The following is a 25,217-nucleotide window of genomic DNA, read 5'->3' on the forward strand; positions in this document are numbered from 1 at the left end:
TCAGCTCGGACAGGGGTCAACAGATGGCTTCACGGAGATCGACAACTGTAGAAACTTCTAATCTTTGTTCGAGAGCTGTAGTAAATCTTCACCGATCGATGGAACATAAAACTGAGGTCATTCCTTCCTTCCGCCACACAACTCAAAAGGGCGATGTAGAAGCCGACACGGAATCAGCTACGTTTCAACGGGGTTTTGAGGTGTCGCCGGTCTTCACCTCTAGATTGCCTGACTTGTTGTCCTTTGCTTGTTCTGACCGATCTCCTTCTGCATTCGGAACATAGACTACGAAAGCCATCGTTTTCTCTGTAAATAACTTGTCGACGAAGCTAATCTTTGACCACGGCATTCATCACAATTATTATTATTATTTCTTTTTCTTCCGGATTTTTGCTCTGAACCCTATCGATTTGTTGCATGTCGATAAATGTGTTCATTGTATAAGCACAAGCGGAGGAAATCTGTGTGTGTCAATGACGATAATGTATGAATATACAAGTGAAACAAAACAATACAGTATCAATGACAATGAATCAGTGGCTAAGAAAACAAAAACAGAAAACAAAAAACAGCTGACTAAAACACCAAGAAGGCAACTGCTACAACGGCCAACGCGGATCCGAGTTCCCGCCGCCACGCGGACCGCGCCATCGAGCCCAAGCCGCCGCCGTTGATCTCGGGACTGCTGCTCCCCGTCGACGACGGCGCCACGCCGGTGAAGTTCGGATTGCTCCCGTACAGATTCTGTATGCCCTCGACGTCGTCGCTGGCCAGGTCGACTTTCTTGGTGCGCGTCTTGATCGTGGGGTACATGATCGCCTCCGCCACCGAGGAGTGGCCGAGCCCCAGGAGGTGGCCGATCTCGTGCACCGCTACCGACTCCAGGTCCACGGCCACGTCCGAGTCCGCCTGCGTCACGTCCCCTTCGGCCACCCACGTCTCCGCCGCGTCCAGGTGGAACCGCCCGTCCGTGGGCGAGAACGCGTGCGCCAGCGTTCCCAGCACCCCGTCGAACGGCTCGCCGTCGCCGTGGGAGCCGTTGTAGAACCCGATGGTTATGTCCGCGTCCGACGAGGAGTCGGTCTCGGTGAACGTCAGCGTCGTGGCGGCGGACCACCGGCCGAAGGCGCGGGCGAAGACCGTCTTCAGCACCGATAGGTCGATGGAGACGGCGGAGGTGGCGGTGATGGCGTACTTGAGCTCGGTTTTGTCGCTGGGCCAGGTGGGGGTGCCGGGGAAGTAAGCGTAGAGGTTGCGGCCGCGAACAAAGGAAGAGTTCATGGTGGAGGTGCCGTTGATGATGTCGGGCATGCCGCACCGCGGCACGATGAGCTGTTCGACCGTGGCGTCGTCAAGCTCGCCGGTGACGTTGAGGCCGAAGTTCCGCTGGTACGTCTTGATCGCCGCCTCCAGGTTGTCGTCGAAGGAGTTGGTGAAGTTGGGGGCGGCCGGGAGGTAGCCGAATTGGTTGAGGTACTCCTTGAGGTCGGCGAGGCCGGGCCTGTGCTCCCCGAAACGGCAGCCGGAGAGGTTCCTGAAGGGGATCCATGGGTTCTCAGTGGGCACCGGAGGGAAGTCAAAGGGAAAGGCAGACACCGAAGACGAGAAGAAGGCAGCCGCGGCCGCGACAAGGAAGAGGAGGGAGATGTGGGACTTGCTCATGGTTCTGTGACTTGGAAGGAGGAAGAGGGAATGGTCGAAGGGGGTAGCGATTGGTTCCTCTAATATATGTCAGAATTACCAGGCCATGAAGTTGGTAGGTGTTGAAAGGAAGAGATCATGTCAAAGATGGACCGCAGACTTGGCCAGGCGCTTGTCGTCTCCAGAGATCCTGTGCTCATTTGGATGCATGATATGGAAAACTTGGGAAGACTACGTCAAGAAAATTGTATTATTCATTAATCATACATATATATATATATAGTATATAAATCACTGTTTCTTAGAAGATGCATGAGAAGTCTGACGATGGATGACAATCCTGCTGATGAAATCAACCCTGTAGCTATCTCTCCAGAGTTTTCAGATATGAAGCTCTCAACCTGCACAAGTAAACTTCTAATTACATCATCAGATTACTTAGTTAGCATTTTTGCTTACCTGCTCTGTGATTTGAGCTGATGAAACAAGTCATTTATTCTGAAAGAACAACATTTTGCAGGGTTTGACCACCCTGCAGGGTGTGAACAACATTTATTCTAATTAATGTGTATGTTGAGTGTCCAAGTTTGATTATTCTGGAAGAAGGGTTCATCCTAAAAGCTTATAATCATGTAGCGTGTGGGACTCCTCTGGCTTTGCAAAGCCACAATTAGCACATTGTTATTCTTTAATTCTGTCCAAAGTGGAAGTTGACGGTCTCTTTTACCAGAAGCATGTCGCAAGAACTCATGTCACTCCCATGGCATTAGGCATGTGGGCAAATATGCCTATAAAGATTAGGAGGAGATATTACTATATGTAAAGCTTCCAGTTTACATAATATTAAGTTCAATTTCCATGCAGCATCTATGTAGCAAGAGAACAAACATCAATCTTCCTGTGTGTGATCTTGAAATGGTGTTATTCTTGTGGCCACAGCTTGTCTTCTTCCTGATGTGATATGATCTGATACATTGGAGTGATACCTTCTTCCTAATCACTTTTTCTTGGGAACCTAATTCCTAGCAGATCAATATATGTGCATATATATTGTATATTTGTAATCAATGCAACAACTATATTTGAATAGCCCAAAAGCAGAGGAACCAAAATTGACTGCATCATTCCTGAATCTCCCAGTTCAGTCTGATTCAATCTATCATACATAAATTAGCAGCAGGATGTTGTAGATCATCAAAAGGAAAAACAAACCCATGGTTGACTGGTTGGGCCTTGATGATGTAGGTGATGTGTGATAGATAGATCATACTGAGTCGATCACCTCTACCGAGTTCCTGGTCAACTTAGGATTCTTCAGCAGTTTGAAGTGAACATGGCAATCAAGCTTTTGCATACTGCCTTAAAAAAGGGGCTTAAAGGTTCCTCTTGGAATGAAACATCTCCTGTGTGTGCCTGATAGCAAGTAATGCCCTCATCTTACAAGTAATGCCCTTCCAATTCCAAGAATTATTCATTTCGTGGGAGAAATGGGTTTTCCATGTCCCACTTCAACTGTAAGAAGTTTCCATTCTTATCTGTCTACTTGTATGATTAGACCAGATAACCACCAGGGGAGAAGATTGGATTGTTTGAGCTGATGTTGACTTGGTTGGCCACAAAAGAAACAGAGAAAAAGTGGTGAAATGGTCTGCACTCTTCTCAGGATAGAATAGAACAGAAGTCAATTTAGCATATGGAGGCAGGCAGGTTTCTCAATCTTCTTGAAGGTTGAATGCCAGCCTATTATTCCTTAACTCTAAAGAAGTTGACTCCTTGAACCTTCTCAGGGAACTAAGAACAAGTATTCTAATGCATAAAGTTCAATTCTTCTAGATTTTATCTAACATATTATAACATGAACTCTCTTAAATCTTGTCTGCAAAAAGATGAGATCCTTCTTAACAGCCACTGGAGGATGGAAAGTGGCTTGGCATTGAGATCTGAATATGTAATGGATTCTGGTTAGAACTTGGAAGAAAACATCCTTAATATGTAACTATGGTGATTTGTGCTGTTGGTTCATATAGAAGAACAATCATTTGCCAAAAATGGCTTCCAACACATCCAAGTTGAGCCATGAACAGATAGATTACTGGAATCCAGCCCAACACATCCAAGTAGCAGCAGCCCAACACATCCAAGAGCCATGAACAGATTAGCTCAATGTTATTTGTTTGCTGTTAAACAAGCAGAATCCATTCTTTGCTGCCACTTAAATCAAGCTTACACTGTAACTAAAACCATTAACAGTGCTGTGACACTGTATGCTTAGTGAAATATACTTATGTTCTTGTTTGGAGCAATTCAATGTAGTATCAAAGAAGGACATCTCAAGCCTTTGTTCAATAAACTAGCATCTAATCTAAAAGTAGAGAGAATTGAGGATGATCAATGGTGAATGATTCATGTGAATGTTTTACAGATGGTAAATTGCTGTCTCAGGGTCTGTGGAACACCTGCATCCATGATCTGCATGAAGTGCTCCTATATCCTGATTGATCAAGAAATATTTATACCGAATGATCATAATGAAGATGGAGGGAAATCAGAACAGTGAATTGTTGAGAAGTAACGGGAAGCACAGTCAGCCAAAAATGCCATCAAGATCCGGATGAGAACCAAAGGGAGACAGATTATGTCGTGGATCAAAGAGTGCAAACAAAAACTGCACAAAAGTCTGGCACAAAACTGTAATCATAAGTCTTGAATGGAGACAACATGTCAAATGCACCGAAAGGCATCAGCAATTATTGGGATGATAGAAGCAGTGAGATCAACCTTTTCACAGTTTTGTTTTCATCAATCGATAGGTTCTTGAATCTGAACTTTGATGGAACTACCATTTGCAGTGATATGGGCCATACGCTTCACTGGAGCTTATCAGTTTCATGCTGCTTTGGATTTGTGTTGCTGTTTGGTGCCATTGGAAGACCTACTCTACTCAAGTAGATAGCATTGTTGCTATGAAACTAGTAGATTTAAATCTCTAGAGAGAGAGAGAGAGATGAAAACTTGTTATATAAATCCTTCAACAAAATTAAGGAATTAGGTTGAAAATTTGTCAGAGGACAATTATTGAATCCACCTTCTTAAGGTCAATATTGGATTCTTTCCTTTGTCCTTTCCTATTACATAGTTTCTCAAGGAAAGAGTGTCATGCTCATAGCCTTAATCTTTTCCTCACGCTTTTCCAACATTTCCAGTGAAAGAGTGGCCTTCGGATGCTTTCTATGGAAAAAGCTAATCCTTAGATCGACCCAATCCAGAGCTGTAAGCCATGTCAATTGAGGCCAATCCATGGGAATCCTGCAACTTGTCTTGCACTGCTCTTGTGTCGCTGTAACAGGGTTGGGAAAGCAGGGCTTGAAGGACGTGCTTGGTTTCAACAAGGCGGCTGCTTTTGATCGAGTAGCTTTCATGAGTGTAGACTTTGTCATGCTTGAGGTCTTCATGTCAACACAGCTCCAACGTTCGGGTCCCTCCAAATTGGCCTCTTTGCTTGTATGTTTCCACAGGCAAGATGCTATCTGAGCTGGTTTTGATCTGCTCAACTAAAGTCTCCTGGTTGACTTTGTGATCTCTCAGGAATCAGAGTGCCCAAAGTTTCTGATACATGTGTACTCACAAAGCTTGGAGCTTCTTAAATCATGGTTGAAGTCACTAAGAAACAGAGAAGAAGATAGCCAGGAAACAACATCTACTTGCATCTGCACATCTATTTCTAGTTTGGAATAGATGTATCCTTGTTCGGAGAGTCCTTTTCCCTGGTGCAGGAAAAGTTATCCTTGTTATCCAAATTCTAGACCATGGTACATGTTATCCACAGAACTTTCTTTATCAGATGCAACGTGATGGGAGGTAAGAATGGATTCATGGCATCATGATTTAATGCTTGAAACACAAGTGACTGGTGTTGGCAGCAGGGATTAGCAGTTCAGTCATGGTGTTTAGTCTCTTGAAGTGTCAGTCTGAGAAGATGGATCTGCAGTTGTTACTTGGTTTATAGGGAAGATCCTGGTTGATAGGGATTGAAAGGAGTGGGTAGTAACAAAGCATTCTAAGATTGACATGTTGAAGAAGAAGATGTTAGGAAGAAGACAATGGAGGCATTCATTAATCCCATGTTTAATGTTCATCTTTCAGTGGTTGGTCAACAAGTCTGCTGCACGCCACACACACTCGGGTCCGCAGAGTACAACGCCAAAGCTGACCTTCCATTTCCAACTCTCGTTTGCTTCATGCACTAACTTTCTACAGTATAAAGGAAAGAAGAAGAGTTAAAGAGGTTATATATACTGCAATCATCTCGTTGGGGGTGCTCTCCTTCCATGTCATCTCCGTTTCTCTCTCTTACAGATGAGCTTAGCACCTCATTGCGCCATTCCTTGTCATGTTGACGATGATGACTCCACTCATCTGCTACCTAAATCCATCTCCCTCTCCACCCAACTAAGCCTTCCTTCTCTCCGCTCCCTTGACTCCTGCGCTGAAACCTTGCCTTACTCTCTTCACCGGTGCACCGCCACACTCAGAGCTCATTCCTCCTACGTCTCTGCCATCGCCGTTCATGGGGAGTCGGTTTACAGCGGCAGCCCCGACCAAGAGATCAGGCTTTGGCCTTGCGTCCACTTGGACTCAGCATCGTCATCATCCGCTCCGAGAACGGATCGTCTGACGAGCTTTACGGTCGCTGCTGCTAAAAGCCCGGTGAAGTCGCTTGTTGTTGCAGGGGACAACCTCTTCAGCTCTCACCAAGATGGGAAGATCTGTGTGTGGCAGATAAACCGAAGGGAGCGCCAGCACTGCAAGCTGAAAGCCGTCCTGCCTACCCAGAAGGACCGCTTCCTCAGCCTTTTGGTGCCCGAGAACTATGTGCAGGTCCGCAGACACAAGAAGTGCACCTGGGTGCACCACGTCGACGCCGTCTCCGGCCTCGCGGTCTCGCACGACGGAGCCCTCCTCTACTCCGTCTCCTGGGACCGTGCCCTCAAGGTCTGGCGCACCTCCGACTTCAAGTGCATGGAGTCGGTGGCTGGCGCCCACCAGGACGCCATCAACGCCGTGGCCGTGTCGTTGGACGGGCACGTATACACGGGCTCCGCCGACGCACGGATCAACGTGTGGCGGCGGGGGGGCGAGGGAGGGACCAAGCACTCGCTGGTGCAGACGCTGGAGCGGCACCGGTCGGCGGTGAACGCGCTGGCGCTGAGCGCCGACGGGTCGGTGCTGTACTCGGGCGCGTGCGACCGGTCGGTCGTGGTGTGGGAAGGGGGCGGAGGGCGAATGGAGGCGGCGGGGGCGCTGAGGGGACACCGGAGGGCCATCCTGTGCTTGGCGGCTGTGGGGGGTGTGGTGTGCAGCGGGTCGGCGGACAGGACGGTGAGGGTGTGGAAGAGGGGGGTGTTAGAGAAGGGACGCTACTGGTGCTTGGCCGTGTTGGAAGGGCATGGGGGTCCGATTAAGAGCTTGACAGCGGCGCCGGTGGTGGATGAAGGCAGCAGAACTGAGAGCTCTTGTGGCTTGGGGGGAAGCAGCAGCAGCTCCTCATGCCTGGTCCTAAGTGGGGATTTGGCGGGTGAGATAAAGGTGTGGAGGGTTTCGATTCGTCCTCCTCCTCCGGAGGGAATCTTCTGTTAATTAACGGCTTCTTCTTCTCCTTCTTCTTCTTGGATGGGTGGGAGAACAGCTTTTTGCCTCCGCCCGACAAAGAAGAGCTAGCGTTGGGGTGAGGATCCCCTGTTCTCCTAAGCCCGAAAACAGGATTTTCCACATACAAAAGATCGGTGGGGCCCATCATTAAAGACTTGTCAGACCAGCTGAGAGACAGCCGGAGGCGCCACGAAGGGCTCTCCTGTTTGGTACAGACGGGAGATCCTCACCCACTTTTGCCCGCTGTAACCATGCCAAGTTAGCCTTTTGATGTATAATCCAACGTGGCTAATAACATATAAAAAAACGCCGTTTATACTCTAATGCTATTCGTATATTAATATTTGTACACACATATATATATATATAATTTATTTATGGGGCTCTAAAAATACATAATTTTCATTATTTTTATTGAACAAGGAGGAGTGAGACAGGGACAGATTATTAATGAATTTTGACACACATCACAAGCTTTAATGAACATAAATACTTAATATCTCAGGAAAATGTGATCCATGTGTTTATTATGATCTTGATTTTAATTCATTTATTATTTATATTCTTTTTTTGCAATATTAATTAGGTGTTTGTTACTGGGCCAACAATCTACTTGTTTTGGGCTTTTAATCCGATAAATGGGCCGATCGTATTTGATGCACAAGTGGTAAGCATCCTTATTCTTTGGATATTTTGATAATAATACAAACAATTCATATTTATACTCTCATTCATACCATAGTAACAGGTATTAGTATAAAAGCATGAGATCTATACGTATATGGATGTGTGTATACGTATACTGACAATGAAAAGAAAGAGTGACAAGACCTACAAAGGGTTTATTACCGAGGAGGAAAACAAAAGGAATCACACACACCCAAGCAAGTCGACACCCTACAAATAAAGACAATGCGATGGAACAAAATAGATTGATAGCCTCGTTGAATTGACGTGTCTTTTTGTTGTCGTATGGCTCCCCTCCTCGGGTCATCATCAACCTCAATCCGTAGGGAGGGCATCCTCTGCGGTAGCACATACCAAAGCTGCCTTCCTCTTTTATTTTACAGCCTTCGATGTATCATGTTCAAGGAAGAGCTCATCGTCTTCACAGGTTGGATCCGTGTGCATGGATCGATACGACTCATTGCTCCTTTAAGAAGTGGCTGTTGTTTGTCACCGTGATTGCTCATAGTCACCACCGACGTGGGACTGTCTCACGTATTTGTAGCAGTGGACTCCTGGTGTTGGAATCTGGAAGGCTTGCCTTGTGGCTGGGAAGGAGAGAGAGGCTCTTGCAATGATGATGCTCGATAGCTGAAGATTCATCATACACATGTGAAGATAAAGGCGATGCATGCGTCGCCTTTCCCCTCCGTAGAAAGAATGAGTAAATTAATGTCAAAGCTGGAGAGGAAACAGCGCTGGTTGGGTGCATGCGAGCTTTTGCTGGTTTTACTTTTGGTAGGTCAACTTATAGAAAGATGTATTCAGCTGCGTCGCCCGACTCACTTTGAGCGACTCACCTGTCGTTGTTAGCAGTGAATTCCAATGCTTTGTACCAAACACAGCTGAAATGTTCGTAGCGAAGCCGTAAGCGTTTTGAGGTATGTGGTGTGACTTCAAACTTCATTTCAAGAGCTGCTTCAGACAGCATCCATGAGTACTAAGAACATGCATCATTTTCCAGCTTCGATACAAACGTCTGTACGTTTGGCACTGAGATTTTGGCCAATATGTGCTCCCAATAGTACACACATTTACTCTTTTCCTACTCCCAACGTCGAAGCAAAAGGACAGGGATGAGACTGCACAGTTACCGTTCTTCACTTCACCAAAGCGATAATGGTGTCCTGCCACATGGCCCCTTCTTTAGCTGCTTCCGATCGGCACACAATTAGGGCGACCCACACCTGTGACCCGCCCTTGTCTTTGTGAACCTGTAATGCTCCCTCTTGCCCTTGGAAAGGGAAGAGAAGGCAGTGTAACTTTGATGCAGCTTGTTGTTAACTGAAGCTGGCACGGAAACATGTGTACCCTCTGTCATGGGGATTGGTCAGAGGCAGCATGGCAGTAACTCAGCAGGTAACATCAGCATCCCTTTTGAAGACGGAGGGAGGAGAGGGTTCTTATGGGCTTTATGATCGTTCTCCCATGTGATCATGGGAAGCATGCGCGGTACTACCACCATCACGAGCTGCTTGGCGTCTATCTCTCTTCCTCTCCCTTCCTCTCGCCACCAATCATGGCCTTCCCACCACTATCATCGGTACCCCTCTCTTCTTCTCACTTGGCCACTCGTCACCACGCCCCTACCAGCACAGAACAAGCGGTGGGAGGAGGGAGCGAAGCTTAGTGAAACAGCAGCAGCAGCAGGAGGAGGAGGAGAGAGGATACCATGGCTACGACATGGGAGCTGATCACGCAGAGCACTTGCCCTTTCCAGTGAAAGGAGATCATCCGTTCCTTCTCTCCTGGACTTCCTTTGGGGGAATCAAGCGTCTTGGTCCGATCTCTTCATTTGTAGCTCATCCTGTGGTCATGTTGTGTTTCCTTTCAACTTTGCTTGAACCCTAGCCATGGTGTGACAAGGAGTTTGTGTTTGGGATTGTGTGATTTGTTTGTCTGTATGAGCAAATTTCGGATCTTTTCCTATATCACAGTCTCTAATCATGTTTGTTTCAGGAAGAGGGTTTCCTTTCACAGATAGATATGTGTGTCGATCACATCCTTCTGAAGGAGGGAGAAAGATGTATCCTACTGCTTTTGTTTACTCCATTTTCTTACTGCTCATGATGATGATATGATCTTCTTCTGTTCCAGATTCAGATTACAACATAAACATCTATTTAGTTGCCATCAGTAGATATGCAAAGATCACTGTGGAAGGATGATTTCTGGCAACGAAAAAAGTCATTATATTCTATGTTTAGAGACTCAGAGATTAATTAGAATCAGGCTCATCAATTCCCAGGAAGTATAAATACTGGCTAATATAGATTTGTTTTCTCTTCCTTTTTCTGTGAGTTACTACTGCACTAGTGTAGTTAGTTTTTGGCTGTATGCAAGAACTTAATTCTATGCATGAAATGGTGAAAGATCTGCCATGGTCATGATTACAAGAACTATTTTTTGTTGTGCATCAACATATATTTATTTAATTTTCTTCCAGTTAGATGCACGAGAAATCTAAGATATTTGGCCATGTCTTCTATCTTTTTCCAGCTAAAAATTACCTTGAAATCTATCTTATGCAATGTTATACATTCTTTTTTTAAAGTACATGCAGCACAAATTTGTTTTCTATTATGATGGATTAAGCAAAAAAAAAATTAGTCTGCTAAATTTTCTTTAATGGTTCAAATGCTATATTTCTTTAAGTTCATCCTCATCATCCTCATCATTATTATTAAGATACAAAAGTCTGATGCCTAGTTGCAAATTTTGGGAGCTTAAAACATTGTTGGGATATGTGATGTAAATATTTCTCCAATAGAAGAATAATTTTCCCCTTTTTTTCTTTGCTAAAGTATTATTTTACATGCACACACCTAAGAAATTGAATGAGTGTTCAAGTAACAAAAACACAATTGGTTCAACAAATGTATAGAAGGATGAGACACAATTGGTTCAACAAATGTTAGATGCACAACATAACTTCAGAAAATCTAATCTATCTATCCACTTCTTAATCATTTTATCTATACATCCATTCATCCATCTATAAGATAGGTAGATAGATGCTTTGTGTGTGGGTGGAGAGATGGGGTTTGAATTAGTGGCCTTTTTTCTACATGGTGGAGATTTGAGTTGGATATTATAATTCAGATATCAAGGAAATATTTGCTTGCTCTACAATGGTCATTATGAACATCATAATATCATGGTTTAGTAGATTTATGTGTGCTTGCCACCCTACATGTAAATGATTAATCTATATATTTGGCTTGATTTATAGCTTCCATGATATTTGAATATATTGGCCACCCTAAATGTACTTGGCCATGCAATAATTTTTAATATCACTTTAAATTATGACTTAGCTAGTTCAACACATCTCACATCTCTGTCTCAAGATCAAGTAGTTGGGAAGATGATCAATAGAAAGACAAGATGCATCCATTGCATAATTGATCTTCCAATAATATAATGCATCACATGTCACACAGAAGCCACCTCTTGGACCACCTAATAAGTCTAAACTAATAATTGACTCATAATTGTGTCTACTATGTCTCAAATTTCAAATTAGGGATGTTAAGTTATTATACATATTTTGATTTTGGCACAACTTTTCTCAACAACACAAATGTGTTTATCTAACAAAAATTAGTATGCTAATTATAAATTATCCCCTATAATTAGTTACCTTTAGTGTTTTGATCTATACATTTTTAAAAATTATATTAAGATCCATATATTTATAAAAGTAAAATATTTAATCTCAGTTCTCCTTATATTGTAGATTTTACTAGCGAAAATACTATCGTGCTAAGTGATAAATCTAATGAGATAGAGTTAGCACATTTTTTATAGTAAAACCTATGATATTTCTATTAGTAGAATCTCGATAATATGAGAAGAAATATAATTAAATATTTTCTTTTTATATATATAGGATTCTTAATATAATTTTTAAAAATATAAAGATTAAAATAGTAAGAATAACTAATTACAAAGGTAATATATAATTAGTCTAAAGTTAGTAGTAGACTTTAGGATAGCTATTTAATCAAAAAATATTGTTTCTATCTTAATAATAATAATAATAATAATAATGTCAATCAAATTTGTGGTTAATAATATAATAAAATACTGATTTTAGCCCAAACGAAATGTTTATAACGATAACATACGGTATCGCTTTCATGTAACGGGTCGGGCCGAAACCGTTACGACATTCGTTATTTGGACGATGTCGTCGCGGTTGTCTCCCGAAGAGTGGGCGCAGTTCGAAGGGCTTGGAGGCGGAAACCCCTCCAGAATAAGGCGAGAGCTGTCGATTCGGCCGCCGCGAGGATCAGAGCTAGTAGAAGCGATGGCGCTGAGCCCCCGGACCGCCGCCCTTCATGGCGTCGCGCCGCTTCCTCGCTTAAGGCTCCCCTCGTTGACTTCCTGCGGCTCCCGTCGCGTGAATGTCCGCGCGAAAGGTTAGGATCCTCGATCCCGTCTTCGTGTTATTGTTCCTTGGACTTCCTGACCAACTGGCTGTCGATGAGGGTCTCGGTAAGTCGATTTGGGATTATGATGCGGTTGGGTAGCGTAATCGATTGGTCGATAGGGCTCCGCAGATTCTGATGTGGGACTACTGAATCGAAGTGATCAGGAGAGAAAATACGTAATTCTTGATTAAAGATTCCTTTTCAGTTGATGAATTGGTGATTCTTGATGATATTTCCTCTCCAAAATCGGACAACGACGGGCGATCGGATGTTGTCCTATTTCCAAATCTGAGACTGCTTGTGCTTTGACAATATATGATTGTCTTGTCAGGTTTGGTTACAGAAGTTGTGGGTATAGTTCGGTAATCGATCAAAGATAGGGAGGGAAGATAATTCCACAAGAAAGAGAATGCCACAGGGAAACCATCTCACCTTTTGTCTTCGTCTTACTTTGACCTTGTTTGCGCTTCTATTGAACAGTTACTTAGGTTGAAGGAAGAAACATGTTAGGAGCCCGATGAATAGGGAGTCCACGCCCTTCTTTTATTTCTATTTGTTGGGAGAGTTTTCAGTTGGGTGTTTTGGATCACATAAGGCTACTATTTCTACCAAAAGAACTCTTATGTGATAGTCAATCGTCATTTTCTCATAGTTTGGTCCCAGATTTTATGCATTGCCGTTCTACAGTCTGCACAAATGACAAATGGAAAAAAGGGTCCATTCATAACAGGTCTATTTTATTTTATGTAAAAAGAAAAGGGGGTCCCTCTCCAAGATCATTGAGAAGGCTCAGAGATTTGTGTAAATATTTTACTGTAAAAAATATTATAGCTTGTAAAAGCATTTACCATGCAATAGGCGGGATATTTTGGACATTATCTGTACATTCTATTGCGTTAATTTTAGTTATGAACTCTTGAATATCATAATATGTCCCTTGCTGAAAGAAATGTGTTAGTCGTCTAACATTTGCATTTATGCAGTAGAACCCTCTGAAAAGTCTGTTGAAATTATGAGAAAATTCTCAGAGCAATATGCCCGTAAGTCTGAGACATACTTCTGCATCGATAAAGGAGTCACCTCTGTTGTTATCAAGGTAGTTTTAAAGAATTAATATTGTGTCACTTGTATTTTGTGACTGCTACTTATTTACTGTATTATTTCGATGGATTTGAACGATACTTACGCAGCTATCATGTATAACTTTTATTTGATTAAGATCTTGCAGCTATAACAAAGCTATGCTTTTCCTGGACAAAAGCTACTATTATTTGGTAGATTGCCAAATATCTGTCAGCTAACTTAACATATTGATTATAACCACCTAATACGAAATTGCTAAAATTGCAACTTTGTGTCACCAACGGTGGATATGGGGAATCTAAGGATGTTCTTTATCTTTTTGTAGGCTACTTTTCTGCATCACATTTACTTGATTAAGGACTTAGAGCTGTTATAAAGTTATCTCTATCCTGGAATTCCTAGAATGTTTAGTAACAATGTTGTAAACTGCCACAGGGTCTTGCTGATCATAAAGATATGCTGGGAGCACCATTGTGTCCATGTAGGTAAATAATCTCATGAAATCTTCTATTCTTTTTTATTAGAAATATGTTTGCAATAGATCTTTAACACCCCAACATGATAATTCTGTATCAGGCATTATGATGACAAAGCAGCTGAAGTAGCACAGGGATTTTGGAATTGCCCATGTGTGCCTATGCGAGAGAGGTAAAGTATTATTCTTTCAAGAAGAGAAAAAGATTATAAATCTTGATATGCTTAAAGATGAATTTTTTCCCTGAATTATATATAATTTTATGTGAGGTTTAAAATCTCACCAGTGCTAGTATTGGCTGGCGGCTGAATTTGTACGGTACCGGTTTGCCTGCTGTATCAATACTTAGCACAGAGCTACTGCTTGGACCAGAGAGAAAGAGAGAGAAGGAAGACAGTGGCAGAAATGATGACTGTCATTGCATGAGAGAAAGAAAGAGAATGCATCAGGAGAGAATGAAAGAGAAAAAACAATAAAAGACAGCTATCATGCTGGCAAAATTAATGAAGTGTCTGGGTGGTAGGCTTACTGTCTGATACACCCAGTTCCAGCTGTAAAATTTGGGCGATACACCCGATATGGTGAACCTTCCTGTATGAACTGGTATCGGGCAAACCCATGGTCCACATACTGGTTTTTGATCACCGATAAATATCTGCCTGTACCATTCAATATAAATAGGTACCGATCAAACCTGTAGTCCATGTATGATTCATGATCTAATTGATAAATACCAGATTGTATCGACTGGTGTGTCCAGTTTTTAGTACCTGTGGTATACGAAGAGACCTACATATATGTATATGTAGTTGTACACTGAATATCCCAGATAAATTGCATTTTTTATTTTTATTTAATGTCATTGCTACCTTTTGTCATTATTTTCCGAAGAAGCTGAGTAACTTCTTACTGGTTATGTTCTTCTTTATGGGGATCAACGTAAAGTAATATTTTTTTGTCAGATTCAAATGTTCTGAATACATTCGGTTTCATGATTTGATTTCTTTGTTGTTCACGAGACGTACTTTCATGACTGAACTTTTAGAATGCTTAGAAATTCAGTAACAGTTCTTAACTGTAACTTAGAGCATTTTGTTACACGAGATGTTTAGTTTTGCATGTCTGAGTATCGACTAATTTCAGTGGTGTCACATGTTGTTTTCTTACATCCTTTAGCAGTTTATTTAATTGATTCAATGTTTCCTTGGTCTACGAGATTAATGTGTCATACTAATTCTTTTTACATCTTATAATCATTTGATTGCAGGTGTTTTCGGATTATGTATTATATGCTGAAAAATGGATGATATTAAATTTATCCAAGTAGATAATTTTCTGATGTATGGATGCTATGGTGTATTATTTTTTACATGCAATATCTTGGCAGGAAGGAGTGCCACTGTATGCTTTTTCTCAACCCTGACAATGATTTTGCTGGAAAGGAGCAGGTTGGTGACCAATGAAATTGTTAATCTGTCTTTTTTCTAAACTATGGTTCTAACAATCTGCTTCTAAGAATATCATATCTAAGACTCTGTTATGATTATTGAGGTGTGTTTTTACTTTGAGCATATTAACTCATTGGTTGAGTACATTGATCATCTTTTTGACATACCAACATTCTAGAACATATCATGCACTTGCTTGGAACTAGATCCAAGTTATGCTATTATATCGTATTGAGTTCTATTATCTTTTCAAAGGATTTTCTGCTGCTAGTACTAGGTTTCCTATTGGGGCCCAAAAATCCACAACGTGGGTATAGATCTTTATTTTTTCTCCCAGTAACCTTATCAGTCAGTCATCAAAAGTACTATACTTAATGATATGGATAAATATGATACCCAACTCAAATACTACCCAGAAATCAAGCATGGATCTTAATTTTGGATTCAGAATCTTATCTGATACGGATTTAGACCCTAGGTACATCCAAGACGATAACATCCCTAGCAGTTCTATATAAATTTATAGCAGTGGAGTAAAAATTATGGTAATTCAAGTTTCATTTTAACCTGGAAACAGAAGTTACAAAATTGAACTAAATAATTGGAAGTTGATGAAGTAATTAATATGATGCTGCTGAAATATTACCCATTCTGAAATGTGATGCTCATATGAAATGTGAGAAACATTAAGTGTGAATCAAACGAGTCAAGGTCAAGACAAGTAGTGGGGAAAAATATGATGGATATTGGACTATTTGGTAGTAGGATGATGAATTCTAGAAGGATGTGTGGTTCCCACATATATGATTCTTATGATATGTAGTATGGTTTGCTAGGCATTCAGAGCTACCAAGTACTTTTGTAGGATGGGTTAAACAAAAGTCAATTTATCTCGTCAGCATCTTTTTCTTTTCTGTTTGATCATCATCGTTTCTTGCTTTATGCAGTTTGTTTGTTGAACATTTTGAGTAAGAAACTTCTGATAAAAGTTCACAATCCATATATGTTTGCAATTTGTTTTGTTGAACATTTATTAGCAACATTTTTAGTTGTTACAGTAGTTTCTGAGTAAGGTCATAATTGGCAAATTGGGGTCCCAACATGTTTAAGGTGCCAATCAATATATCTGCCTTGGGTGTGGTAGGAATTTAGATGTTTGAATAGCATGACAGTGTCCTTGCCGATTCATGTTTGGCTCTGAGTCTTCAAATTTTACTGAGCGCACTTATAAAAGTGTACTCTGATACTCGTGCATTTGTTAGCACACATGCTTCATAATTATAAGAAATTCCTACAACTTTCCCACCATTCATTCTACTCACATTGTGTTTCTTGTCTTGCAGTCCATCACCTTGGAAGAGATCAAAGAAGCAATATCACAAATCTAACTACCAGTAATCATTTTTGTATTGTTTGTACCTGGTTCTTATATTTTTAGTCGTTGTATTTCGATCGTATACTAAGTTCTTTCCGTGTTTCAATTGTAACAGTATAGGCCTACAAAATGTTCTCAAGGATCTGTTGTTTGGATTTGATTATGGTTGAAGCTTAGGCTTGATTACCGTGTCCTTCCTGGTGACCGACAGAATCCCTCTTGTATCATACGAAATCTTTCAGGCCAATCACCTGTGGCTCTGGTGATAAGAAATATTTTTTTGTATTTTAGACTGCCCACCTTTTTTATCAAATATTTTGTCGGCCGATGGAATAGTTCAATGGATATGGGGGCAAAAAGAAGAATTTTACTTTCTTATTACATGATTAATATGGGCAATCTCCTTTCTTTGATGCACTTGTGTGCTGCAATATATATATATATATATATATATATATATATATATATATATATATATATATATATATATATATATATATATATGATTTTACTGCTCCCGTTTAATACTAAAAAAACATGTTTTAACAACAGCAGTTGAACTTCCTGATCTCTGCCTACAGTATGGTTTATAAGAGGTCGTTAATGGTCTGTTATTTTATGGCACCGTGGATTTATGCTAATTAGTGGGAAATTAGCCAACGCTGATTCGGTACTAATACTTTTCATTAAAATGTTTCGTTAAAGGAAATTGGAATTTTCTCTTTCAATTTTCTCGTGCTGTTAATAATTAATTATTAGTATAATTAGGTCATTAGTTATCTCGTTTTTAGTATATAACATTTTTCAACGATGTAACATTTTTTTACCTTGTGCTGGGCGAATAGGAATTTTAATCAGGAAGAATAAGAGAAAGAAAAAAAAGGTCTTGGTTGATAAATGGCCTCAAGCGCTTGATTACAAAAAAGATAATGAAAACAGCGGTAATAATAATAGTAGCTATATTTCTTATTTTCTTGAACCGCCTCGTCCTTTCATTCTCCGGGCCGGGCTTTCTTCTGTTGCTCCTCATACCATCTCTCGATTGGTTGTTCCGGTTCTGACTGCGAAGCTTGGAGGTAAATAAACGATTCGTTTCTGTTCTTTTATTCATCTTCCTTGTTTCGTGTGTTCTGGAACCCTCGTCGATCTCTAGGGTTCCCGGGCGAGAGCAAGATCCTGATCCTTTTACCGTCTTGGTTTATTAGGGTTCCGGATCTGTTCTGTTGGTGCCGCTTGATTCGCTTGACGAGAGAGAGAGAGAGAGAGAGAGAGAGAGAGAGAGAGAAGGAATTACCAATAAAGGAGAAAAAGAAGGGAGGGGAGAGTAAGAACGAACAGATGTCTGCTCGGCCCCAGTTCACGATCACCCTGGGCCGAAGCGGTCAGGTAGAACTTCCTACCTCCTCCATTTTTCTCTGAAATTACATCGTCACATTCGCGCATCTGTTATTTATTGTCAAATAATATCCGTTATATGAATACACGGTTCCTCCTGCACAATGGGTGCTTGATTTGAGCCTTCTGCTTTTAGGGTTGGAAATGGTGTTTCTTATGGACATTGTCTTCTCTTGCTAGTACGGTGGATATTCAAGCTTAAGAGAATTTTATATGCTTATCCTTTGATTTCTGCCTGAAAGAGTTTTTTTTTTTATAATTATTGTGTTTGAGTCATTTTTGCAAATGTTCTGGGAGAGGTTCAGATTTGTTTTTCAGTTGTTAAATAAGATTCTGCCTCAGTTTCAGTTCTCATTGGTTCTTTTCAGTACCTAGAAGAATTTGTTAGCCTTTTCTTCAAGAGAGTTGTGGCGTGCTTATATTTTTGTATGATTGTGTTACATGTTATGCTTGGTTGGTTGACATGTGTATGTAACACTTGACAGATTTACAAAACGCAAATTCATAGATACTTTGACCTCTTTCCTTTCTGATGTTTGCAGGTTGTTAAGAGAGCAAGACCTATATCTGATGGCAGTCATTGTGATGATGACATGCCCTCCTTAGCATCCAAGCTATCAGTGAGAGAAAGGTTGGAGAACAACATGGCCAATAGCAGTTGTTATGGGAGCCAGTATGAAAACAAACGGTGTGCTTTTTTCTTTCTAGCGTAATGTAGTGATAAAATTTACTCTGTTGTCAATTAGCTCATGTGGCAAAAAAGAAATATTTAGAACCATTTTATAGATATATGCCCTTTCTAATGGATGATCTTCATTCTGAATCTGTTCTTGTCCTCGTATTCTTTGTTGCTAAAGAAATTTTAGTCTGCTTACTGCAGCTTAGCTGTATGTACTCTTGCTGTGCTATCTATGAGCATCAAGGTTTAAACATTATTTTGAGATTACCTTTGTCCAACTTTTTAAGGTTTCTTTAATAAGTATGCTCTTGTTCCTTGTATACCAAAATGACTTTTGACCATACACCATTTTTCGTTGCTAGAGAGATTAAATAGATGTAGATAATTGCCAATTGTTTTTCTGCTTACTGGCTATACTCTTGTACTTGTGCTGTCTATTAGCACCATGTTGTAACAATAAGCTAGCTTCGTCCAACTTTACACCCTCTTCAAGTGTTTGCCTATCATGATGTTTGTCTTATACCAATTTGGCCATATGCATGTAAATCATCTCCACTTTTGCAGAAAGCTACATTGAAAGGGGATCCTAATTCCTAATCCACCGTCCTTAATATTTTTATTCATTAACACTAGTCGTAACAGTTCTCTTTGCTGGCAATAGCAATGGAAACAATATTGTTTCTGTGACATGCTGGACATTTTAGCTTTCCTGCCCTTGGCTTCATGTAAAGGGTTATGTGTGTGTGTGTGTGTATTCATTTTCTTTTGTTTTAGTGTTTGACTACAGGATTCAATTGTAAGACTTTACTTGTGGATATTGGTTTTTCGTTTTTAGAATTTTGGAACAATTTATGGTCAATTTTAAAAGATCTACATAATGAGTACAACATTTACTTTAATTGAGCAGTTTTATGTTTCTGAAGACTTTAGCACTTAAGATATATTTTGCCACGGAATTGGCCTTTTGCGGCTTTGACGTAAACCTCATTTGCTTGACGAAGCAATGTGTTGGGTCACAACCCTGAGAACACGAGAGAATAATTCTCTGACCTGTTATCCTGATTTGTTGTTTTTTTTTAGTTAACCAAATTCTATATTATGTTTCATGATGCTGGTAATTTGTTACTATGTTGCAGTCAGAGAACAGATGATCATGATTCAAGATTCATGAATAAAAATCCGAGGGACAAGCATATCAAATCTAGTATCCATTTGAAATTATACAGAATTAATTGTTTCCACTTGAACTTTCTTTCCTCTGCTTTGTTGGTGCCTTAATGCATAAAGATCATCAGGTTCGTAGAGATGATCTGAGATGGAAACTTATTAATAAAAGCTTATCTCGAAGAAGACATCCTGTTGCTGAAGGACAATATGATGTTGACCTACGTGAAAAGCTTTCTCAGAATACACGTGCTTCTCGCGTATCTGATCCTCAGCAACATACAATAGAATCAAGAACCTCTGGCTTTGGAAGGAGAATACCTTCTACAAGAAGTGCAGATGATTTACTTGAATTGGATTCACATAGGAAGTCATACTCTTGGACTTTGGATCAGCAGAGGCGTAGTTCTCCAGATAGGCTTATTAGTGCTCCAAGGCGTATCTCTCCTTCAAGAAGATACGAGGAACTGAAGCACACATCTGTGATAAGATCTGTTGATGCTTCCAGAACTAGTTTTCTAACAAACAGTGGAGTAGGTGATTCTTCTAGATCTTTTGCTTTTATGACTAAAAACACTTCTGCCAATGCAGTCAAGCCAGTTGTCCGAGCTCCTGCACCAGGGGATATTGGGCAAAGAATTGTACTTAAGGTATATCTGACTCTTCCAAATTGTTTCTCATTATTGTGAATGTCTTTTAACTTGAGCATTTGCAGATGAAGAATCGTAGATATCTGATCCAATGGACTGCTTTATGATACTTGTAAAACTCAGTAGCTTTTTACTGATTAGTAGTTGTGTGGGGAATGCCTATCCTTCTTTATTGTACACACTATATAGTGATATATTATTCTAAATGGCTTTTTTGACACCATTTCATTGCTAGTGAAGGTGAACATGCATGAAATCCAAAATTTCTTTTCTAAAATGAATCATCTGTTGATTATGGTCAGTTAAAAATAAGGATCTTAGCAACTATGATGTTCACAAACTTTCGTAAGTAAGTTTCACTAGATTTAACTCATATGCTGCAAAAATGTAACTTCAGACTGTGAGGCAATTTTCACTGTTGTCACATGCCTAACTCTGTAAAGTTATGGTGTCTGGAATTCTTAAATTGTTATACAATTAAATAGTAATTTATTTTTCGTAGTGCTATTTGTCTTGGAAGCAAAGAGTTAGATGTGTAATATATATGACCTCTTTTTGAAGCATAGTTAAGTGACTTTTTTTTGGAAGAGTGTGATATCCTAAATTGATGGTTTTGATACCTTAAATATTCCTATTTTGAATGGATTTGTTCTTTCAATCATTCTGCCTGATATGGATAAAATTTACAATGCTGATACGGAATTAATACCTAGACTTATAAACAGGTTGCGTAGCAAAGCTATGGCCCAGCATGAACCCTACATGACCCATGTGGTTGGAGTTTAACCATTTTAGCCCATTTACTTGCACTAATGTCTTTACCACTGTTTCTTAGAGAGGCTTAATATATTTCCACCATTAAGCAATTCATCTTTCTACTGTTAAATGTTAATTCTACATTAATCATAAATATTAAAAGAAATATATGAGAAAATAAGATTTCTTTTTCTATATTTATTGTATGTACTTTGGTAGTTGGATATATGCATGAGTTGCCATTCTCAAGTCTATGCATGGTAGAGGGGTGAGGAACTTGCTCAAAAAGTCTTTGCATGGCTGTGGACAATATGGATAGATCGGGAGAAAATTCTACTTTTTAGCATTGGTATTGAAGCAATAGATAAGATTGCATATATTGACCCTCTCCTTTGAACCCCCATTTTGTGAGATCCTTGTGCACTGGGTTCGTCCTTTCTTTTATTCAAATAATAAATAGCAAAGGGGTAAGGTTTGTTGTAGATGTTGCAATGGATCCAAATGATGTATTTTTTTCTGTTTTGGTAAAGGGTAAGTGGTGAAGAAAGGTTTTGATTTCAGGACGTTGTGGTGATCTCACAAAATCTTAACCAAAATGGTGCAGTTGATAAGAGGGATGTCAATTCATGGTGATCATGCTATTAATTAGTCTCCTTTGTCAAAGATTTTGTCTGATCAACATGATGTGCTCTTCATGCAAATTGGATGGCTTGGTTTTGAGAAAGATAATTTAGTTTGTCAAAACTTTGTTTTAGGTTTGGTTTTAAAGAGAATAATTTCCAATAAGATCTAAATGGAAATTAACAGGCTTCTTGGCTTGTGATTGTGGGTTTATGAATACAGCTTACATGGTTGATACTTGAGACCAACATTTTTATAGGATTGTGGGCATTACCATGATTTGATGGTACAAGGCCTTGTGGCCTGAAACCCACTCAATTAGCTAGAGGTTTGGTAAGCTTCGATCCTGTCCCAACCTAACTGATTAGTCATATTGAACGGGTTTGATCCATGTGAAGTCGATTTTACCCAATGGATTTGAATTGGGACCTTTGAAGTGCCAGATGTTCCGACATATGGATAGTCTAGTTGGCATGTCTATATCCCATGGTATGGCAAACGTTAATGTATTAGATTTTTGTCTAATGTTGTTGGTTGGTCTTATATCCTGAGATGCACCTTTGTTCAATAGTGACAAAAGATCCATGTAGCCGTTATGACAATATGTCGTTGTTATTATTGTTGTATCATAAGATGCAGTTTCTGTGCATTGGGTTTTTATTCTGTGTGCACCTCAGTCACCTCTTGCTAAAGCCACTTAATTTGGTTAATTGGTGAGGACCTTGGCGCGCTATGTGCCTTAGCCTTCAACAAAACTGTCTCTAACTTTATTCATTTAGGACTTATAGAAATGCTTATGACTGATTCAAGAGGTTATTATGCTACAACTTGCACGATGAGTGATGATAACTTCCACTAACTTATGAGCTTATAAATTTTTGCAATATTGTACGTCATGTGTATTTCCTAATATTATAATTATAGCCAAGCTTTCCTTGATGGACACAATGTATCGAACTTTTTTCCTTTATGCAGCCTGAGGAACCTCTAACAGTTTCTGGCTTACTACACTCATTAGGTCTTGGAAAATATGCCGTACTATTTCAGGCAGAAGAGGTATTATTTTCTGTTAATTTTATTTTTTAGAATACTTCTTGGTGCTTAATTTTCTGGTGTACTTTAAGAGTCTTCTACAACTATTGAGAACTTGAAATATTTGTTCATATTATTCTGTCGGGTGTCGAGAATTTTACTAGTCATGTGATCTAGATTATAGTCAAATATGCCATAGTTTTTAACTATATTGTGTTAAAAATCTGTCTTATCGTTTCACATGAGGTAACATGCTCAATGGTATGTGTTAGGAACTTTAGAAATAAATTTATCTGGTATATTATGATCATGTAAAACTTTTTCTTTATGTCACATCTTCACTACATGAATGCATGTAAAATTTATGTGAATTTGCAAATCCATGTTTGGATGTTTATGCATGCTTACATGTAGATCCATTCAAATTTTTTATAAAAGACTAATTGTCATGATATGGGCTTGAGAGGCTAACTAATCTATCAACTTCGTTTGACCTAAACCGCTGTTCAAAATACTTAAGGTAGAAGTTGATAGTAGTACACTTATCAGATCTGTATAAGTCAATCTTAATCTTTTCCACTTTCAATATAGGACTAATCAAGGTGTTATAATTTTTCCCTTCAAGGACTTGACGTCTTCGTCAAGGCCCAACGTAGCCCAGATTAAACTCAAGCATGATGCATGTGAGGCGTAGCCCGGTGGTTGCTCCACATCATGACGAGTCATCCTTGGACTCCATCCACGGGTAGTCCTTTCCTACTCGAGCCTTTTTACCATGCTCAATTACTAGGTCAGCTCTGATACCAAATTTCACGACCCGAGCTTGATAGGGTAATTGACCCATTAACTTTGTTTGACCTAAACTATTGGTTAAAATGTTTATGTTTGAAGTTGATAGTAGTACATTCATTAGATATTTATAAGTCAATTTTAATCTTACCCACTTTCGTTGTGGGACTAATCGGGGTGTTACACAGGTACTTCTGATATTTAGAAAGAAATTTATTTGAATTAGCCAATATTATTTACAGAAATTTATTCCTCACATGTACTCTTGGGCAATCGCATCCAATTTTAATGCTAAAATGGACATAGAAGTTGCCTATAATACTTACAAAACTAGATTTAACACTATTTGATTTAAAATAGAATATCTAATCTACTTTAGACTCTACAGTATTTGGAACTAATAAAGTTTCCTGAATGGACATGACTAAAATTTGCCTGAACCAGCTGGTACTTATGCTTCTTATTCCTGTGAAACCATCGATTAGAGATAATGCTTAAGATTGACGTTATGGAGTTTTGTGCTTATAATCACTGTATTGCATCTGGTTGCAGGTGGATATGACTGCGCTGAGGCAGATGGGAGACAATGACCTCAAAGAATTGGGAATTCCCATGGTGACTTTACATTGCTTTCAATGTCTTCTTTTGCTTGTATATTATCCACAATTAGGCTTTTCCTGAAGTAAATTTCTCAACATATTATTCCTGAAGTACCTGTTTATAAGATTAATTCAATTGTTTGATATATTTTACCTTGTCCAAATAAAGAACTTTGACAAACTACTTGCCATATTTGAACAATAGTTCATTTGAATATTTTTAGTTTGTCGTTTTAATTTGATAGTTTCTGTTCTTAGTTACATGTATGTAGTTCTTGTTTTGTCTTTTATTAAAGCTTGAAACTAACATTTCTTCTATGTAGGGCCCTAGGAAGAAAATCCTTCTTGCAGTGTTATCTCAAGAAGCAAGACATCCACAACGGCAACGGTGAGAAAACCAAATGCCAGTTGATTTTGGGTTTGTTTTTGTTATGGCAATTGAGACACCAAATTGTAGGATCTTATCCTCAATTAACGCTTATTTTCATACCCATCTTTGGAATCTAATGTTCTCAGATGATTAAACCTTTCATTCATCAGTGGCAATTGAAACCTTTTTCAAATTGGTGTTGCACAATTTTATCCTTGCACTTGCTAAATAATGCGGGACACAGAGCTTGAAAAAGCATTAAAAGTGGTCCTTTCTATGCAGTATTTAGAGATGAAAGTAGTTGGTGTTACGGTTAGCTAGATAACTTA

The 25,217-nt window shown here is 39.7% G+C and overlaps 4 protein-coding genes across 10 annotated transcripts; 3 read left to right on the top strand and 1 right to left on the bottom strand.

The window, feature by feature from the left end:
• Nucleotides 1-452: 452 nt before the first annotated feature.
• Nucleotides 453-1,791, bottom strand: LOC135642746 (metalloendoproteinase 2-MMP-like). The gene has a single exon (XM_065159144.1). It carries the CDS (start codon nt 1,660-1,662, stop codon nt 577-579), a length of 1,086 nt encoding a protein of 361 aa, XP_065015216.1. The 5' UTR covers nt 1,663-1,791; the 3' UTR covers nt 453-576.
• A 3,802-nt stretch (nt 1,792-5,593) lies between these two features.
• Nucleotides 5,594-7,434, top strand: LOC135642745 (protein JINGUBANG-like). Its single transcript, XM_065159143.1, has one exon. It carries the CDS (start codon nt 5,998-6,000, stop codon nt 7,276-7,278), a length of 1,281 nt encoding a protein of 426 aa, XP_065015215.1. The 5' UTR covers nt 5,594-5,997; the 3' UTR covers nt 7,279-7,434.
• Nucleotides 7,435-12,190: 4,756 nt separating this feature from the next.
• LOC135585924 (ferredoxin-thioredoxin reductase catalytic chain, chloroplastic-like) lies at nt 12,191-17,216 on the top strand. Of its 4 annotated transcripts, none has more exons than XM_065158496.1 (7): nt 12,191-12,440; nt 13,436-13,548; nt 13,971-14,020; nt 14,112-14,183; nt 15,398-15,458; nt 16,802-16,852; nt 16,949-17,216. In XM_065158496.1, exons 1-6 carry the CDS (start codon nt 12,206-12,208, stop codon nt 16,844-16,846), a joined length of 576 nt encoding a protein of 191 aa, XP_065014568.1. In that variant the 5' UTR covers nt 12,191-12,205; the 3' UTR covers nt 16,847-16,852; nt 16,949-17,216. The 4 variants fall into 4 exon arrangements, with proteins under 4 accessions (XP_065014568.1, XP_065014569.1, XP_065014570.1 ...); XM_065158497.1 differs by having other exon boundaries at nt 16,954-17,216; XM_065158498.1 differs by lacking the exons at nt 16,802-16,852; nt 16,949-17,216 and having other exon boundaries at nt 15,278-15,415.
• Nucleotides 17,217-17,760: 544 nt separating this feature from the next.
• On the top strand, nt 17,761-25,081 carry LOC135642786 (uncharacterized). 4 transcript variants are annotated; one of them, XM_065159221.1, is made up of 8 exons: nt 17,761-17,909; nt 18,039-18,219; nt 18,771-18,916; nt 20,044-20,111; nt 20,195-20,721; nt 23,074-23,154; nt 24,472-24,534; nt 24,842-25,081. In XM_065159221.1, the coding sequence occupies exons 2-8, from the start codon at nt 18,172-18,174 to the stop codon at nt 24,908-24,910; spliced, it is 1,002 nt and encodes a 333-aa protein (XP_065015293.1). In that variant the 5' UTR covers nt 17,761-17,909; nt 18,039-18,171; the 3' UTR covers nt 24,911-25,081. The 4 variants fall into 4 exon arrangements, 3 of the variants coding, with proteins under 3 accessions (XP_065015293.1, XP_065015294.1, XP_065015291.1); XM_065159222.1 differs by having other exon boundaries at nt 17,766-17,909; nt 17,987-18,219; XR_010498068.1 differs by lacking the exon at nt 17,761-17,909 and adding an exon at nt 23,756-23,875 and having other exon boundaries at nt 17,944-18,219; nt 24,842-25,009.
• Nucleotides 25,082-25,217: the final 136 nt, after the last annotated feature.

Source organism: Musa acuminata, chromosome BXJ3-7 (genome assembly GCF_036884655.1).
Source record: "Musa acuminata AAA Group cultivar baxijiao chromosome BXJ3-7, Cavendish_Baxijiao_AAA, whole genome shotgun sequence".
NCBI classification, from domain to species: domain Eukaryota; kingdom Viridiplantae; phylum Streptophyta; class Magnoliopsida; order Zingiberales; family Musaceae; genus Musa; species Musa acuminata.

Coding starts and splice junctions, on each gene's coding strand:
- LOC135585924 (XM_065158495.1), top strand. CDS start 12,206: ATGTCGTCGCGGTTGTCTCCCGAAGAGTGGGCGCAGTTCGAAGGGCTT. Junction 13,549..13,970: donor TCACCTCTGTTGTTATCAAG/GTAGTTTTAAAG, acceptor AAACTGCCACAG/GGTCTTGCTGATCATAAAGA. Junction 14,184..14,296: donor TGTGTGCCTATGCGAGAGAG/GTAAAGTATTAT, acceptor AAATCTCACCAG/TGCTAGTATTGGCTGGCGGC.
- LOC135642746 (XM_065159144.1), bottom strand. CDS start 1,662: ATGAGCAAGTCCCACATCTCCCTCCTCTTCCTTGTCGCGGCCGCGGCT.
- LOC135642786 (XM_065159221.1), top strand. CDS start 18,172: ATGTCTGCTCGGCCCCAGTTCACGATCACCCTGGGCCGAAGCGGTCAG. Junction 18,917..20,043: donor AGCCAGTATGAAAACAAACG/GTGTGCTTTTTT, acceptor ACTATGTTGCAG/TCAGAGAACAGATGATCATG. Junction 20,722..23,073: donor GGCAAAGAATTGTACTTAAG/GTATATCTGACT, acceptor TCCTTTATGCAG/CCTGAGGAACCTCTAACAGT.
- LOC135642745 (XM_065159143.1), top strand. CDS start 5,998: ATGAGCTTAGCACCTCATTGCGCCATTCCTTGTCATGTTGACGATGAT.